At 46.0% G+C, this 18,059-nt stretch overlaps 1 protein-coding gene across 1 annotated transcript in view; it reads right to left on the bottom strand.

The window, feature by feature from the left end:
• The window catches only part of LOC118091943 (inactive double-stranded RNA-specific editase B2), a 75,852-nt gene that overhangs the window by 33,589 nt on the left and 24,204 nt on the right, over nucleotides 1-18,059 (bottom strand). The window contains exons 4-5 of the mRNA XM_088654244.1: nucleotides 15,059-15,227; nucleotides 3,729-3,880 (exon numbers count right to left, since the gene is read on the bottom strand). Of these exons, the coding sequence (XP_088510370.1) occupies nucleotides 3,729-3,880; nucleotides 15,059-15,227 (321 nt within the window). The remainder of the gene's footprint in view (nucleotides 1-3,728; nucleotides 3,881-15,058; nucleotides 15,228-18,059) is intronic.

The raw sequence follows: 18,059 nt of genomic DNA, 5'->3' as shown, positions 1-18,059 counted from the left end.
CCCCCTGCCGCCGACAGCAAGGACAGGTCCCAGGGTTCGGAGAAGGGCTGCGCAAGCGCTTCTCCGAACCCTGGGATGTCTTCTTCCTGTCGGCGGCTGCGGGACAGGAACGGAGGAGGAGAACGCAGCGCTTTCTCCTCCTCCGTTCCTGTCCCCCTGCCGCCGACAGCAAGGACAGGTCCCAGGGTTCGGAGAAGCGCTGCACAAGCGCTTCTCCGAACCCCAGGATGTTCTAGCGCCCGTTATTAAACGGGCTGAAATACACTAGTTCCTATATAAAATGCTTGTCAGAGGTTACCAAGGCATGGATGACAGAGGCGAGATATATATTTTCTGTGTTGGGTGCAAAGGCCAAACGACGCATTCTGTGGAAGATCCCTGATCAGATTTACCAACTTCTTCAAAGACGTAGAAAAGCAGCCACATGGAGACCTGAACTGGATCAGGGTTGCAGTGCCATTTCTTCACTCAAAATTGCCCCCAGCCCCAGGAACTATGGGGATCATAGAATCATAGAATCATAGAGTTGGGAGAGACCACAAGGGCCATCCAGTCCAACCCCCTGCCAAGCAGGAAACACCATCAAAGCATTCTTGACATATACCTATCAAGCCTCCGCTTAAAGACCTCCAAAGAAGGAGACTCCACCACACTCCTTGGTACCAAATTCCACTGCCAAACAGCTCTTACTGTCAGGAAGTTCTTCCTAATGTTTAGGTGGAATCTTCTTTCTTGTAGTTTGAATCCATTGCTCCGTGTCCGCTTCTCTGGAGCAGCAGAAAACAAATCTCTCTCCCTCCTCTATATGGCATCCTTTTATATATTTGAACATGGCTATCATATCACCCCTTAACCTTCTCTTCTCCAGGCTAAACATACCCAGCTCCCTAAGCCGTTCCTCGTAAGGCATTGTTTCCAGGCCTTTGACCATTTTGGTTGCCGTCTTCTGGACATGTTCCAGCTTGTTAGTATCCTTCTTGAACTGTGGTGCCCAGAACTGGACACAGTACTCCAGGTGAGGTCTGACCAGAGCAGAATACAGTGGTACTATTACTTCCCTTGATCTAGATGCTATACTCCTATTGATGCAGCCCAGAATTGCATTGGCTTTTTTAGCTGCTGCATCACACTGCTGACTCATGTCAAGTTTGTGGTCTACCAAGACTCCTAGATCCTTTTCACATGTACTGCTCTCAAGCCAGGTGTCTCCCATCCTGTATTTGTGCCTTTCATTTTCATTTTCATTTTGCCCAAGTGTAGTACTTTACATTTCTCCTTGTTAAAATTCATCTTGTTTGCTTTGGCCCAGTTGTCTAATCTGTCTAATCATTTTGAAGTGTGATCCTGTCCTCTGGGATAATAAGGGCAACTGTAACCCGCTCCCTCCATGGGGGTGGATGATTATCCTCTTTGGCTATGATCCAGTGATGGCTCCTTTATTGCTGCTTTCAATAAAAACATGGACAGGTATCCCACACAACATGTGGGATTGGTATGGAAAGTGTTATACAAATGTTAATAGATAACTAAAGCGGTGTGTGTGTGTGTGTGTGTGTGTGTGTGTGTGAATTTGCTGCCCTCTGGATGATACTGGACTACAGCTTGCATCATCCCTGACCATTGTCCAAGCTGGCTACAGCTGATGCGAATTAGAGTCCAACAACATCTGGAGACACCATATTGGCTTTCTCATGGTAATATAGGACTACGAGCTGCTGCTTTTACTTGCTATGCTATAGTACTGTGGATTTAGCTGAGTTTAGTGTTTTTTGTAGTAGTATGACAATGTCTAATAACGAACATATAATACCCATGGTTAAGGAATCAAGAGCTGGCTTGGTTAGGCTTGTCAACAGCCAAACTAACTGCATTTAACATTAATACCGTGTTTCCCACATTTTAAGACACCGTCTTATTGCTTTTTTCCCTCAAAAAACCACAGGGTGGCTTATTTTTGGTGGCATGTCTTATTTTTTTTACGTTATTACAGTTTTTACAGCACCTTAAGGTCTTCTTAGCCGGGCCAGGCTGCTGGCTCGGGGCACTGCTGGGCACTGCGCGCCATGCTGCTGGGCTGTCTGAGCGCTGCTGGGCGCTTTGAGCAGCTGGGCGCTCCGCGCGCTCCAGCAGCCATTTCCAGGCGGCGGGACGGCGACGGCGAGGCCGCTGGCTCTGGCGCTGAGCTCCGGGGCTGCTCGGCGTTCCGCGCGCTCCAGCAGCCGTTTCCGGGCGGCGGGGCGGCGGAGCGTCGGCGGCCGGGTGGAGGCGAGGCCGCTGGCTCTGGCCCTCAGCTCCGGGGCTGCTGGGCGCTCCGCGCGCTCCAGCAGCCATTTCCGGGTGGCGGGGCGGCGGCGGCGGCTGGATGGAGCTGAGGCCGCTTGCTCTGGCGCTCGGCTCCGGGGCTGCTGGGCGCTCCGTGCGCTCCAGCAGCCGTTTCCGGGCGGCGGGACGGCGGCGGCTGGATGGAGCTGAGGCCGCTTGCTCTGGCGCTCGGCTCCGGGGCTGCTGGGCGCTCCGCGCGCTCCAGCAGCTGTTTCCGGGCGGCGGGGCGGCGGCGGCTGGATGGAGCTGAGGCCGCTTGCTCTGGCGCTCGGCTCCGGGGCTGCTGGGCGCTCCGTGCGCTCCAGCAGCCGTTTCCGGGCGGCGGGACGGCGGTGGCTGGATGGAGCTGAGGCCGCTGGCTCTGGCGCTCGGCTCCGGGGCTGCTGGGCGCTCCGCGCGCTCCAGCAGCCATTTCCGGGTGGCGGGGCGGCGGCGGCTGGATGGAGCTGAGGCCGCTTGCTCTGGCGCTCGGCTCCGGGGCTGCTGGGCGCTCCGTGCGCTCCAGCAGCCGTTTCCGGGCGGCGGGACGGCGGCGGCTGGATGGAGCTGAGGCCGCTTGCTCTGGCGCTCGGCTCCGGGGCTGCTGGGCGCTCCGCGCGCTCCAGCAGCTGTTTCCGGGTGGTGGGACGGCGGCGGCCGGATGGAGGCGAGGCCGCTGGCTCTGGCGCTCGGCTCCGGGGCTGCTGGGCGCTCCGCGCGCTCCAGCAGCCGGTTCCGGGCGGCGGAACAGCAGGCCTCCTCGGCCAGGCAGAAGCAGGGCCGCTGGCTCCGGTGCTCCTGGGTGCTCCAAGCTGCTGGGCTAGAAACTAGAAACTGGGCTAGAAGCAACAGAGGCCCGGCCGCTGGCTCAGCTCTCCGCCCGCGCTGCTGCAGGCATGGAGATACACTATGTCTTATTTTCGGGGTATGGCTTATCTTTCGCAAATGCTTAAAATTGCTGCCCTGGCTTACTTTATGACTACGTATTAAAAAGGGGGAAACACGGTAAGGGTTCCTCAATTAGCATTAAAAAAGGTTTCCCTTGACGCAAGCTCCTTCAAACTGTTGTTTCAGATCTTATTTAGGGGTGAAGTCTAGTTAACTGGAGTTTATGCTGGCGCTGATGAACTGCTTAACTGTGGTTAAGAGGGCAGGGCGCGAATTTATTCCAGGGAACTGCGAAGAGCAAGTTTGTCCCTGAAGCCGGCTCCCAGTTAGTTCCTTAACCACTATTAAGAGGGAACCCATATTATTTCTATGCTGGCCCATTGAGAGAGGTATACCCTTTGCATCATTTCCATAGTCAGCCATCATCTACTTAACAAGGAAACAGAGAAGGAAAACATTAAGGGAAGCAACAAAAAAAGGGGGGGGCAGGCGGGAAGAAAAGCTGAAATGAAATGAAACCATGGAAGTACAGTTCTTACAGTCTGTTGTGATTTCATAGGGGGAGTTGAGGCGTGCATCTCCACAGGGCGAAGTGTTCACATACAGATGGAACAGAATGTTCTCTTTTAGCCTGTAGCCTCCCTCTTTTAACCGCACGAAGATTGATCGCTCGCTGTCTTCTTGTCGTTTGCTAGGATCATAGAGAAAGGTTGCAGGTCATTCGTTACATTCCGAATCAGAACTAATCAGAATCAGAACTAATTCTGCTCTCCCTATGGGATAGCTCGCAGGCTCTTTTGTTATATTTTCTTCCCTTATAATACCTTGTATCGCAGCATCTCTCTAGGTAATGCTTGTATGATCTCCACGGTGTCTGAGTTTAAAGGTCCAACCATTTTAAACAGCCTTACAATAAAATAAAATTAGAATCAAAGTACGCTATCAGAATATTGTCATTATTTATCAATGCAAAAAATAATAATAATGAAATAATTGGTGCTGTATCCAGAAAAGGATCAAAGGAGGAAGAGACTGGGTGCGTTTCAACTCTCTCTTTGGCAGCAACAAAAGGAGAGTGACTGGTGTCAGTACTATTATATAGTAAAGTTTTTTTGACGTTCGATGCTTTATTGTGTTTTTAATATTTTGTTGGGAGCTGCCCAGAGTGGCTGGGGCAACTTAAATAATAAAATTATCATTTTATTTATCAGTAATGGGAATAAAGAGTCTTCCCACCCCACAAAATGATGGGGAATAACAAATGAATTCTCCCTTTTTGTTTCTGTTTGGTGAGTAATACAGTACTATCATTAAGAGAACCGCTAACTATTATTTTATAACTGGAAAGCTGCAATCCTATATGCACTTACGCAGGTGGTAAGACTCATCCAACTACTTGGTATTGCTATGAGCTGTTCCGAATTGTATTGTTTAATGGATTTTTTTGTTTTTGTTTTTTATTTATATGCTATTTTTGATTGTAAATTGATTGTAATGTTTGTTAACTTTTAATGCTGCCGTTATTGCGAGCCACTTTGATCTCAATGCTTATTGTTGGAAAAGCGGAATTCAAATATTAAAAATCAAATCAGTTCATACAGCAGTTTATTCCATGTTCCTGTTCATTTCCTCATTATATTTGCATTATGTAAAAGCCACTTCCAGAAAATGAATAGAATCTGGTACATGTTTAACACTCATTTCTGTGTTATCTGATTCCAGAAAAATAAATAAATCATGGGAGTTAAGGAGTGAGATTTGAGGCAATATATTTGCATACAGTTCTTTCCTGCTGTTTTCAAGGGGGAATCATGGGGGAATAGAATCACGCTTATGCGGAAAGGGCCAGGGAGTAGCATTAGTGTCCAATGATATTGGCAAAGTTCATTGGTATGAATGAACTTTAGTGTGACATGCTGGTATATCAGTCAAGTAGCCACAGTTCCATTAGAAAATGGAAAAGGAGCACTAGCATTATAATTAGAAAAACAAACACACTATTCTCTACTTCATAATGCCACCTTAATTGGGCTTATTTCTGAGTAGACATGCACAGGATTGTGCTGTTTATGTTTTATTAACTTATGCTCAAAGATTGAGGCTGGAGAAACAATATTAACCCCACTCTGAAAGCTAGTATGAATGGAAATGCAACATGTCAAAAGTTTAAAGCTGTCAATTAAGACAGCATTGGCACATGTCGAGATGTCATTAATTCACTTTTTTAAAATACTTTTTGTGCGCATGGCAAGATTGCTACTTCTTTTTGACAATATGGTTTTATTCCAACCTTCTTTTGCTAAGGAGTTTGTTTGTTTTTGAGCTAGAGAATTTCTGAATTTTCTGTCCATCAAATCAACTATCCCATTATTATCACTGTTCACTGATTTAAGTGGGATTAGAGGGAAAAAATGGTTTGAAGTTTGGTGCCCAACATTCTGGAATGACAGATAAATGTGAAACATTTTCAAGAAGCACACCTTTGCCTACAGTTTATAAAAGGCTGAGGGTTTCAGCTTAATTCTCAGTCACCACTCCAATTTCAGAATAACTTTTTGAGCAGATGGGAAAAATGAGAAACAAAACACTAGCATGTGTCTCCATGTTGGCCATGGAGGGGAGAGGGGGTCCCATGGAAGCAAAGGCTACTAACATCCCAACAAACTAGTTCTTTCCCAGACTTCTAATTTTGGGAGGCTTATTTACAAGTTAGGGTAGATTTGCATGCTAGGATAGATTCACACAACCATATTTTGCATGCAGTGAGCTAATTTTGCAAATCGTTTTGTGTTTGGAGCCTTGGCCAGCTCAAGTTACATACAATCCAAGCACCCCGATTTTCTAGGGACAGTCCCAGAATTACGAAATACACCCCAGGTTCTGATTTGATCCAGAAATGTCCCTATTTCCCCTGCCAGTACTGCTGCTGAGCTCAGGGAGGAGGATGAGCTGGAGCTTTTCCAGAGTGACAGTTATGGCAGCAAGGGAGCATCCCATTGCATCTCGATAGCTGCTGCTGCTGCCGGCCTCCTTCCTTGGGCAGCTCATAGCGGCTGCTGGAGAGTGGGCAAGGAGGAATAGAGTCTGCTGCCGTCATTGCCTAACCACTGGGCTTTAGTAGCTGCTGAAGGATGCTATGCACTGACACTGGACCTCTCTGGAAATACCCTTGGCGCAGTATTCCCAGCTCCTCAAGTTGAAAAGCACAAACACACACACACAAAGAATGTGTGTGTAAATATGGTTATGATTATATATGGTAATTCCACACACCCCTGGAAACCTTTATTACTTCCTACAATCTCTCTCTCTCTCTCTCTCTCTCTCTCTCTCTCTCTCTCTCTCTCTCTCTCTCTCTCTCTCTTTTAAGACCAAATGATTATGTAGGAATAGCTGGTAAATCTATTTTTCTCGGTACATGGGCTGAGACCCTGAGAATGGCTTCCTAATACTGTACATCTGTTCAAAGCAAAATAAAGACTCAGCCCACCTTTCACAAATTTATGGCACACCCAACATACAATCAAAGCACAAGCCTTCCCCCACAGATTGCTGGGAGCTGTAGTTCCCCCCCTCGCAGAGCTATGATTTCCAGTACCCTTAACCAACCACAGCTCCCAGGATTCTTTGTGAAAAGACACATGCTTCAAAAGTACATAGGGCAAGCTTTAAATATCTGGTGCAGATCTACCTTGTGGTGCACATTTATTTCCCAGCAGGAGTAGGGATACTCTCTAGCATATGAAGTGGACTTCGGGTTCATAGGTCTGATTAACAGGAATTTTGCCTGTCTGTCTAGGAGGTTTTTTCTTTCACTGACATTCTCTTTTTTCCCCAGGCTGGTTGTTCTTTTCCTTCTAACACTGAATGCATCTCTCTCTCCTCCTTCCACACGCACAATCAACAACCCTCAGCAGCGCCTTGTGTTTGCTTTCGACTAGCCTGCCTTTCAGCCGGAGCCTCTACACTCCTCCACAGCCTGCCTGCTGCTAAAACCGTTTGGCTGTCACTCTTCCATGCTTTGCTTGTTTTGTCGGTTTTTGATGCTACGATGCGTTTTCTGTCGAGTGAAATTTACAGGCACATTACCCTGCTTGACAGGAACACTGAGCCACTGGGATCTCCTGAGGAGAGGGTGGACGCCTGCAGCTCTCTCATTTGCCTGCCACCTTCTGTGAAATCTCCCAACCACTTTAATTGCATTATCACTCTGCCACAAAACCCCCAGAACAATCGAGTACCTGAAAAATCCTGCCACATAGGAGTTTTAAAGCAAACTTCTCTCCCCTTCCTTGTTTGGAAGTAATGGCAAAGCAAAATCAACTGGGGACTGAGAGAGACCATGAAAGTGTCACACATTGCCTTGTATTATTAGGCTAAGTTGTGCTATTGAGAAAACCTGGTGGTATTTAACAGCAGGGATGGAGAGGTAAGTTTTTAGGGACTCAGTTCTCTAGGAGAATAGTTACTTATCTTCTTGGCTGAAATGGAGCAATGGCATTGTAGTATTTCCTCCCACCCACTGTTTACTCCTGAAGGTGAAAATAAAGAAAACTTTGCTTTGTCAACTGATGCTAAAGTCTTGGGCAAACCACTCAGAACCCCTGAACATGTTACCCATTGATCAATGGGCAGAGATGGCCTAGTGTTCATTGTTGTGTTTCATTTTGTCAACATCCTTCAGCCCTGTATACTTGAAGGAGTGCCTCCACTCCCGTCGTTCAGCCCAGACACCAAAATTCAGCTCCGAGGGCCTTCTGGAAGTTCCTGCACTGCGAGAAATAAGGTTACAGGGAACCAAGCAGAGGGCCTTCTCGGTAGTGGCTCCTGCCCTGTACCCGTCAGATGTCAAAGAAATAAACAACTATCTGACTTTTAGAAGACATCTGAAGGCAGCCCCTTATAGGGAAGTTTTTAATGTTTGATGTTTTACTGTGTTAATGTTTTAGTTTGTTGGAAGCTGCCCAGAGTGTCTGGGGCAAACCCAGTCAGATGGGTGGCATATAAATTATAAGTTGTTGTTAAAATAAGGCCGCCCTGCTTCATGAGAAAAGAGATGCCTCCCCCATTTTCATTCCTAGTCTTTAGAATGGTCACTTACGCATTGCTCAAAAAGAGGAAATGTGTCACCAAAAGTGAGCACACATTTGCACAATATTTGCATAAATTAATAAAGGTATGCTTCCTTAGACATGTATGAAAGCAGTGGTATACTCAATTTGCCTCTAAATCTAAAGGGGGGGTCTCCTTATATTTACCTGAAAACCACAAATGCTTGGGGCCATGACTCTGCCTTGCGGCCGTGAATCCCATAAATTAATTGTGCTTACTTTGAAAATACTGCCTGAAGAGGAATGAGAAGTGGGCAAGAGGAAGCGGGGGGGGGGGGGAGCCTTTAGACACTTCTGCCATCCTTTCACTACGAGTAGAAATTCTGTTCAACCTCCCTCTGAAACATGCCCCACTATTTTTAAGCTAAACCCCAAAGACCCAATCAACAAGGCATAAAAAGGATTACTGTGTTGTGGAAACAAAATAAAAAATAAAATAGAAAAATTCCTTCCAGTAGCACCTTAGAGACCAACTAAGTTTGTCATTGGTATGAGATTTCGTTGTGGAAGGGAAGAGAACTTAGCTTTGCAGTCGTTTCAACTCAGAAGGTACTGGGGGTAGGCAGCATTTGTGTGGGTTTTTTTTTGTGTGTGGGTTTTTGTGTGTGTGTGTGTAGTTCAATAGAGCAGAGGCATTGGCTCCTGGCTAAACTGTGTGTGTGTGTGTGTGTGTGTGTGTGTGAGAGAGAGAGAGAGAGAGAGAGAGAGAGAGCCATCTGCAGAAGTTGTTGTGAACAGGGTTTTGTGTTGCTCTGAGAATTCGCTACACAAAAGGAATGTATCATCGATCCAAATAACATAATAACGTAACCGAATGTGCTGTGGAGATAGATCAATAAGGAGCTTAAGATACAGTGATTGCACTTCTGTCTTCAGGGACAAGGATGCCATTCTTAACACAAAGCAAGCACAGGGACTGCTAAGCAGAGAAAACATAATAATTTACTGTACGCCCAAAAGTGAAAAAAATAAATGAAATAAAAACAAAATGCAGAGACTATAAGAGACAGTGTCAGTTATGGCTGATCTTTTTCTGGTTCTCACTTTTACTCTCTTCCTTTTAAGTTATAACCACTTGCTCCGTTACTGACATGCCACATTTCATCAGTGCCCAGATGGAACAGAGATGCAAAAAGAAAAACCCCACAATTACTGAATTTCTCACATATTTACAGGTACAGCCCAACATGGACTCCTCCCTGCTTGCAGAGTGAAGAGCTTCTTTCACAAAACCCAGGGATTAATTTGAACTTTTGACTCAACAGAAAGGTTCCTCACAAGGAAACGTGGCCCTCAGGTTGAAATAAGTTATCTATCCTTTGCCCAGAGGTTTTCCTGTGACTTTGATATACATAACCAATGTACATAACTAACTGCATCCATGCATTTAATATCACATAGTTTGGCCCTTAGATTCAGGCTGAGCAAACCCAACTGAAGAGCCAAACTACAGAGGGAAAGGTGTTCATGACCAAGAGATATCTAGGAAAAGCTAGTTCTCCCTTTGTTTCCAGCCCTATGACGTTTGTTGTCAGACAGAGTCAGCACTACGATATCCTGCTTGGATTCCAGGGTGACTGTCTGCTTCACGCACCAACGGGTAGCTCTTTTAAGACCCAACAAACACATTAATGATCAACAGTATACAAGAGAGCGTGCTCATCGTAAATAACCTTCCCCAGTATGACTCCCCTTCATGGATCAATGCCTTGTCGTGGCGAAGGGGCTTGAATAACTCAGAGAAGCTATGAGCTATGCCATGCAGGGCCACCCAAGATGGACAGGTCATAGTGGAGAGTTTTGACTAAACGTGATCCACCTGGAGAAGGAACTGGCAAGCCACTCCAGTATCCCTGCCAAGAAAACTCCATGGACAAAGACAACAGGCATATAAAAGTTATGACGCTGGAAGATGAGCCCCTCAGGTCGGAAGGCGTCCAACATGCTACTGAGGAAGAGCGGAGGACAAGTACAAGTAGATTCAGAGCTGATGAAGCGGCTGGGCCAAAGCCGAAAGGACGCTCAGTTGCGGATATGCCTGGAAGCGAAAGGAAAGTCCGATGCTGTAAAGAAAAATATTGCATAGGAACCTGGAATGTAAGAACCATGAGTGGAGGTAAGCTGGATGTGGTCAAAAATGAGATGACAAGAATAAATATCGACATCCTGGGCATCAGTGAACTAAAATGGAAGGGAATGGGCGAATTCAGTTCGGGTGACTATCATATCTACTACTGTGGGCAAGAATCCTGTAGCAGAAATGGAGTGGCCCTCATAGTCAACAAAAGAGTGGCAAAAGCTGTAATGGGATGCAATCTCAAAAATGACAGAATGATCTCGATACGAATCCAAGGCAGACCTTTTAACATCACAGTAATCCAAGTTTATGCACCAACTACCGGTGCTGAAGAAAGTGAAATTGACCAATTCTATGAAGACCTACAACAACTTCTAGAAATGACACCAAAGAAGGATGTTCTTCTCATTACAGGGGATTGGAATGCTAAAGTAGGGAATCAAGAGATAAAAGGAACAACTGGCAAGTTTGGCCTTGGAGTTCAAAATGAAGCAGGGCAAAGGCTAATAGAGTTTTGTCAAGAGAACAAGCTGGTCATCACAAACACTCTCTTCCAACAACACAAGAGACGACTCTACACATGGATATCACCAAATGGGCAGCATCGAAATCAGATTGATTATATTCTCTGCAGCCAAAGATGGAGAAGCTCTATACAGTCAGCAAAAACAAGACCTGGAGCTGACTGTAACTCAGATCATCAGCTTCTTATAGCAAAAATCCAGCTTAAACTGAAGAAAGTAGGAAAAACCACTGGGCCAGTAAGATACAATCTGAATCAAATCCCTTATGAATACACAGTGGAAGTGAGGAACAGGTTTAAGGATTTAGATTTGGTGGACAGAGTGCCTGAAGAACTATGGATGGAGGCTCGTAACATTATACAGGAGGCAGCAACGAAAACCATCCCAAGGAAAAGGAAATGCAAGAAAGCAAAATGGCTATCCAACGAGGCCTTACAAATAGCGGAGGAGAGGAGGCAAGCAAAATGCAAGGGAGATAGGGAAAGATACAGGAAACTGAATGCAGATTTCCAAAAAACAGCAAGGAGAGACAAGAGGGTCTTCTTAAATGAGCAATGCAAAGAAATAGAGGAAAACAATAGAATGGGGAAAACCAGAGATCTGTTCAAGAAAATTGGAGATATGAAAGGAACATTTCGTACAAAGATTACCATAATCAAGGACAAAAGTGGTAAGGACCTAACAGAAGCAGAAGACATCAAGAAGAGGTGGCAAGAATACACAGTGGAATTATACCAGAAAGATATGGAGGTCTCATACACCCCAGGTAGTGTGGTTGCTGACCTTGAGCCAGACATCTTGGAGAGTGAAGTCAAATGGGCCTTAGAAAGCATTGCTAATAACAAGGCCAGTGGAAGTGATGACATTCCAGCTGAACTATTTAAAATTTTAAAAGATGATGCTGTTAAGGTGCTACACCCAATATGCCAGCAAGTTTGGAAAACTCAGCAATGGCCAGAGGATTGGAAAAGATCAGTCTACATCCCAATTCCAAAGAAGGGCAGTGCCAAAGAATGCTCCAACTACCGCACAATTGCGCTCATTTCACACGCTAGCAAGGTTATGCTTAAAATTCTACAAGGCAGGCTTAGGCAGTATGTGGACCGAGAACTCCCAGAAGTGCAAGCTGGATTTCGAAAGGGCAGAGGAACCAGAGACCAAATAGCAAACATGCGCTGGATTATGGAGAAAGCTAGAGAGTTCCAGAAAAACGTCTACTTCTGCTTCATTGACTATGCAAAAGCCTTTGATTGTGTCGACCACAGCAAACTATGGCAAGTTCTTAAAGAAATGGGAGTGCCTGATCACCTCATCTGTCTCCTGAGAAATCTCTATGTGGGACAAGAAGCTACAGTTAGAACTGGATATGGAACAACTGATTGGTTCAAAATTGGGAAAGGAGTACGACAAGGTTGTATATTGTCTCCCTGCTTATTTAACTTATATGCAGAATTCATCATGCGAAAGGCTGGACTAGATGAATCCCAAGCCGGAATTAAGATTGCCGGAAGAAATATCAACAACCTCAGATATGCAGATGACACAACCTTGATGGCAGAAAGCGAGGAGGAATTAAAGAACCTTTTAATGAGGGTGAAAGAGGAGAGCGCAAAATATGGTCTGAAGCTCAACATCAAAAAAACCAAGATCATGGCCACTGGTCCCATCACCTCCTGGCAAATAGAAGGGGAAGAAATGGAGGCAGTGAGAGATTTTACTTTCTTGGGCTCCTTGATCACTGCAGATGGTGACAGCAGTCACGAAATTAAAAGACGCCTGCTTCTTGGGAGAAAAGCAATGACAAACCTAGACAGCATCTTAAAAAGCAGAGACATCACTTTGCCGACAAAGGTCCGTATAGTTAAAGCTATGGTTTTCCCAGTAGTGATGTATGGAAGTGAGAGCTGGACCATAAAGAAGGCTGATCGTCGAAGAATTGATGCTTTTGAATTATGGTGCTGGAGGAGACTCTTGAGAGTCCCATGGACTGCTAGAAGATCAAACTTATCCATTCTTAAGGAAATCAGCCCTGAGTGCTCCCTGGAAGGACAGATCGTGAAGCTGAGGCTCCAATACTTTGGCCACCTCATGAGAAGAGAAGAATCCTTGGAAAAGACCCTGATGTTGGGAAAGATTGAGGGCACTAGGAGAAAGGGACGACAGAGGACAAGATGGTTGGACAGTGTTCTCGAAGCTACGAACATGAGTTTGACCAAACTGCGGGAGGCAGTGCAAGACAGGAGTGCCTGGCGTGCTATGGTCCATGGGGTCACGAAGAGTCGGACACGACTAAACGACTAAACAACAACAACAACAGTATGACTCAGCAGCCGCGAAGGAGGAAAATGCCCATAATGAGAAGAGGGCTAGTCTTTCATTTGCTGGTCATTTACTGCCATTATCAGGCCTGTGTTTAAAGCATTCATCAAAAGCAACCAAGAGGCTTCGTGAAACACGGCTTTGTGATTAAAATCTAATAGCTGCTGGAAGAAAATAGGCCGGCATAAAATGTCTCTAGACTAAAACAGAGTCCTTGTGTAATTTGGCTGCATGTCAACAACACGCAAACATATACACACGGCGCTGGCCCAATACCTTTTGCCACCTGAGGCGAACCACAAAATGCCCACCACCGCCAGGGAGGAAGATGGGAGTGAAGATTTACGGATGGAACAGGAGGGGAATAAAGATCATATTGGAAATGGTTGAAGTGGGAATCAAAGGCCACCACTGGGTGGGGGAAAGGGCCCCACTCTGAATCACACCTGGCAGGTGCAGAGGCCAGGAGACCCCAGAGGGCAGCCCCACCATTTCTTCCCTAGAGGTGGGAGGAGACCAACAACACCTCATAGAACCAGGAGGAGCTGCCAAGGAGGCAGCAGATCCAGCCTCCCAAGAAGTGCACTGCAGCCATCACTGCTACCACATGTCCTGACCCCTTGGCGTACCTGGCGGCAAGTCAGTATGTTAAGTCCCCAGTCCAGGGTCAGCCCACTTGTCCAAAGTGGAGCACAGCCCCGCAGAGATGCTGGAGCATCAAACCTGAGGTCCAACAACACAGGCAATTGAGCAAACTCAGCTCTGCTTGCGTGCTGATTGCAACATCTGGAATTGATGAGGCAGATGACTCTCACCTGCTTCAAGCCTTTTCCCAGAGCTAGCCAGCCCCACCAGGCCAGCTAGGGAGCTGGGCTGTTGGGCTGTGGGCCTTGCCTACCTCAGCCTACTGGAACGCCACTCTCACTGCTCCCTATGCCTCAGAGTCCACCGTGTTTGTGGAGACACCCTCTGGCTCTGGCGATGGGTCCTGCTGCTCTGGTTCCTGTGCAATGACCCCAATCCCCTCATCATCCTCTGTCACCCTGTGAGTACTTCCTACATCAGGCATCCCCAAACTTCGGCCCTCTAGACGTTTTGGACTACAATTCCCATCATCCCTGACCACTGGTCCTGTTAGCTAGGGATCATGGGAGTTGTAGGCCAAAACATCTGGAGGGCCGCTTTTTGGGGATGCCTGTCCTACATCAACCTCTCCTTCCCCAACCCCAACTTGCCATGGTGTGTCCCAGTCTCAGCTTCACCCCTCCTTTTCTTCTTCTTCTTCTTCTTCTTCTTCTTCTTCTTCTTCTTCTTCTTCTTCTTCTTCTTCTTCTTCTTCTTCTTCTTCCTCCTCCTCCTCCTCCTCCTCCTCCTCCTCCTCCTCCTCCTCCTCCTCCTCCTCCTCCTCCTCCTCCTCCTCCTCCTCCTCCCCATAGTCCTGCCAGTTCATGACATCATGCCAGATTGGCAGTGCCTGATACATATATGTAGAGAATACTTTTCCTTTCCTGGTTATAGCTCCCCAAGCCTTTTTTTCACTTGGCGGGCAAACATACACTCATTTTTTCATTCTGTTTTGTCCTCTGCATAAATATCAGATGGTTGAAATGTGAGATTGCATTTGCTGAATTTGTTGGGTTTTGCCTATTTTATGCTTTTTGGGGGGGTATTATTGTTGTTGTTGTTGTTGTTGTTGTTATTATTATTTTGAGAGAAACGTTCGCCAATTTCCAGCATTACTGTTTATTTATTGCGAGCCTCTTTAAGCTCGACGCTCTTGCTGGAGAAGGGGAATACAAATACTAAATTGAAACTGACCCACCCACGCGCAGTTTTACCTCAGGTGAAGCTCCAGCTGCGAGTAAAGGAAGTGAAGGAAGGCCCTCCGCGCCACAATTTCCGCGTGGCAGTCGTTGACCACGAGCCCTTGGTCATTAAGGTATTCTCCATTTATGCACTTGGTCCCCGACGTCAGCACAATAACCTGAGCCTGCCGGACATCCAAGCCTGCAGGGAGGCAAAATAAATAAATTAATAAATAACAAAAACAACCACACACACACACACACAAAACAACCCACACTGCACCACACCACACCGACGGGTGTTTTTTTTTTTTTTAGAATCGCCTGGCAGCGTTAACACTCGTAATTGCTCGAGTACTTAAAGACCACGCTTTCTTTCATGTGGCAGTGGAGACAGCTCTAATAGGGTGATTACACGGCTCCTGGAATATGCAGCCATCTCGCATCTCGGCACTACTGGAATAATGTGGGATCCCATTTCAGTCCGGGCTGCTAATTCCTAGATAAAAGCCAGCCAGAAAGTTTACTTGTTGAAATCAATAACTACATCGCAAGAGGCGTACATCCCTGTAAGGAGGTAATAAAAGAATCTCTTGCAGTACTGATAAATAGTAGCCTGCTGGGTTTAGGGTGTTGTTGTTGTTTTTTTATGATGGCAACGTACATCCCTTGTAATGTGAGCTTTCATTTCTGTGCCACTGGAAGCACTAAATAAAAAGTAAGGGAGTTTTAGAGCTGCTCTGCTTTAGAAGTTGTACAGAAAACACAGGCCTTCCTTTTCGGCCGGGTCTCTGTTTTGTCTCCCATCGGCAGCTATTGAAGTCTTAGATGTTTGCCCAGATAGAGGGGTATGCAGAATAAAATCTGAGGCTGGATCTCCCCCTGTTCTCAAGCTCTACCCTTCTACACACAGTTTACTTGCCCTTTAATGATCTCCGTTGTTTGGTTGGTTATTTTAAATAACTTCTATTCCTGCTTTGTCCTAAGACATTAGGCAGGTTACATCTGACTCTCCAAGTGTCCCTGTTTTCCAGGGACAGTTCCGGATTTACAGAAGCAGTCCCATTTTCTGATTTGATCCCAGAATGCCCTGCTTTTCCTTAGGAAATACCTATTTTCATCGAAGAAATGTTGGAGGATATGGTAGGACATCCCTATTTTCATCGGAGAATTATTGGAGGGTATGGAGTTATGAGGCCCCCGAGCCAAGGAGATAAGCAACTATTCAACCTTTAGAAGACATATGAAGTACTGTACAGTAATACCTCTTCAAACATCCGCCTTGTCTAGCGTCCATTCCGGCGAACGTCCGCGGCAAACCCGGAAGTACTGGAATGGGTTACTTCCGGGTTTTCCGCTTGCGCATGCGCAGAAGCAGAAACCGCTACACGCATGCGCAGACACGGCGCTTTGTCCCGAGTCCTTTTCAGCTAGCGGCCAGGGCTCTGGAATGGATCCTGGCCGCAAAACGAGGTACGACTGTACAGTATAGGGAAGGTTTTTTTTAATGTTTAATGTTTTATTATGTTTTTATATGTGTGCTGGAATCTGCCTTGAGTGTTTGAAGCAAACCAGTCACATGGGTGGGGTATAAATAATAAAATTATTATAAATATTATTATGGAACAGGGCACCCCTATTTTCATTGTATAAACGTTGGAGGGTATGTTACAACAGTAAATATATGAGTGATCTGGAGAAAGGGAGAGGAGGAAGCATCAAGGGGAGAGGACCAGTGGAGCAAATTTATCCTGCCCTCTACTGAGTATTGGCAACCCAAATGATTATTGGCTCATTATATATAATGTGGGGCCTGATACCACCTTTCATAGCTGCACTGAAACCACGGGCCATTAGACCATGAACCACAGCATTAATGAGTGACTGCAGTGATTAACAACAGCTCATTCCTGCCAGCATACTTCTGAAGGAATCATGCATAACGGAAAATGCTCGTAGCAATAGAACATAAATTCAGAAGCACATCTGCAAGGAAACTCGTGTTTCCATCTGTAGAGAGATAAAAGCATTCTTCCTCCTAGCGTAAAACATTATCCTTTCTTTTATTTATTTGGAAACCTAGCTACCGTAGTTCTGATTCCTTAAGGCTCAAGGTAGGTTTCAACACTGCAGGGGCGGGGGAGCGAGTTCAGCTGTCAGTTATAAATCAGGCTATGAGAAACATTAACCAAACAGCTAAATCATTCCAAGTAACAGACTGTAGTGGTGACCTCCAAAAGCTAGCTCAGACCAAGATGATCTTAAAAGTGCTTTTGAAAGAGGACCAGGCTGTAGCATTCTCCGAATAAAAGGAATTCCACGGTTGCAGGGCAGTCACTAAGAACGTCACACTTAAGGTGTCTGTCCCAATATGAAGCATATTGCCATATTTATTTATTAGATTTATCTTTTGCTTTTTCAAATGGTTTGCAACATTTTACAGTTTTTCTTTTAACCTCCCATGTTCCTTATCATGGGGCTCATGCCTCCAAGCCCTCACCAACTCTTATAACTCGATCCCTCCGCTACCATTTTTATTGATCCATAGAATTGTAGCACTGGAAGGGACTTTGAGAGCCATCCAGTCCAACCCCCTGAAATGCAGGAATCTCAAATAAGCATCCATGGCAGATGGCCATCCAACCTCTCCTTAAAAACCTCCAAGGAAGGAGAGCCCACCACCTTCCAAGAGAGTCCGTTCCACTGAACAGCTTTTACTGCCATGTGTTTAGTCAGAACCTCCATTCTTGTAACTTGAACTCACTGGTTCTGGTCCTACCCCCCAGAGCAGGAGGAAACAAGCTTCCTCCCTCTTCCATGTGACTGCCCTTGAGATATTTGAAGATAGTTATCATATCTCCTCTCCATCTCCTCTTGTCCAACTCCCTCAGCCACTCCTCATAAGGCTTGGTTCCCAGACCCTTGATCATTTTGGTCACCCTCCTCTGCCCACTTTTTGTAATCCATTAGATAAAACCCTCATAATCAGAATCTGAAACCAGGGTTTGAGGTAGATTTGTAGGCACTGGATATG

The sequence above is a fragment of the Zootoca vivipara genome, chromosome 11 (genome assembly GCF_965207765.1).
Source record: "Zootoca vivipara chromosome 11, rZooViv2.hap1.1, whole genome shotgun sequence".
Lineage (NCBI taxonomy): Eukaryota > Metazoa > Chordata > Lepidosauria > Squamata > Lacertidae > Zootoca > Zootoca vivipara.
The sequence above is the reverse complement of the archived record's forward strand: the minus strand, read 5'-3'. Positions and strand labels throughout refer to the sequence as shown.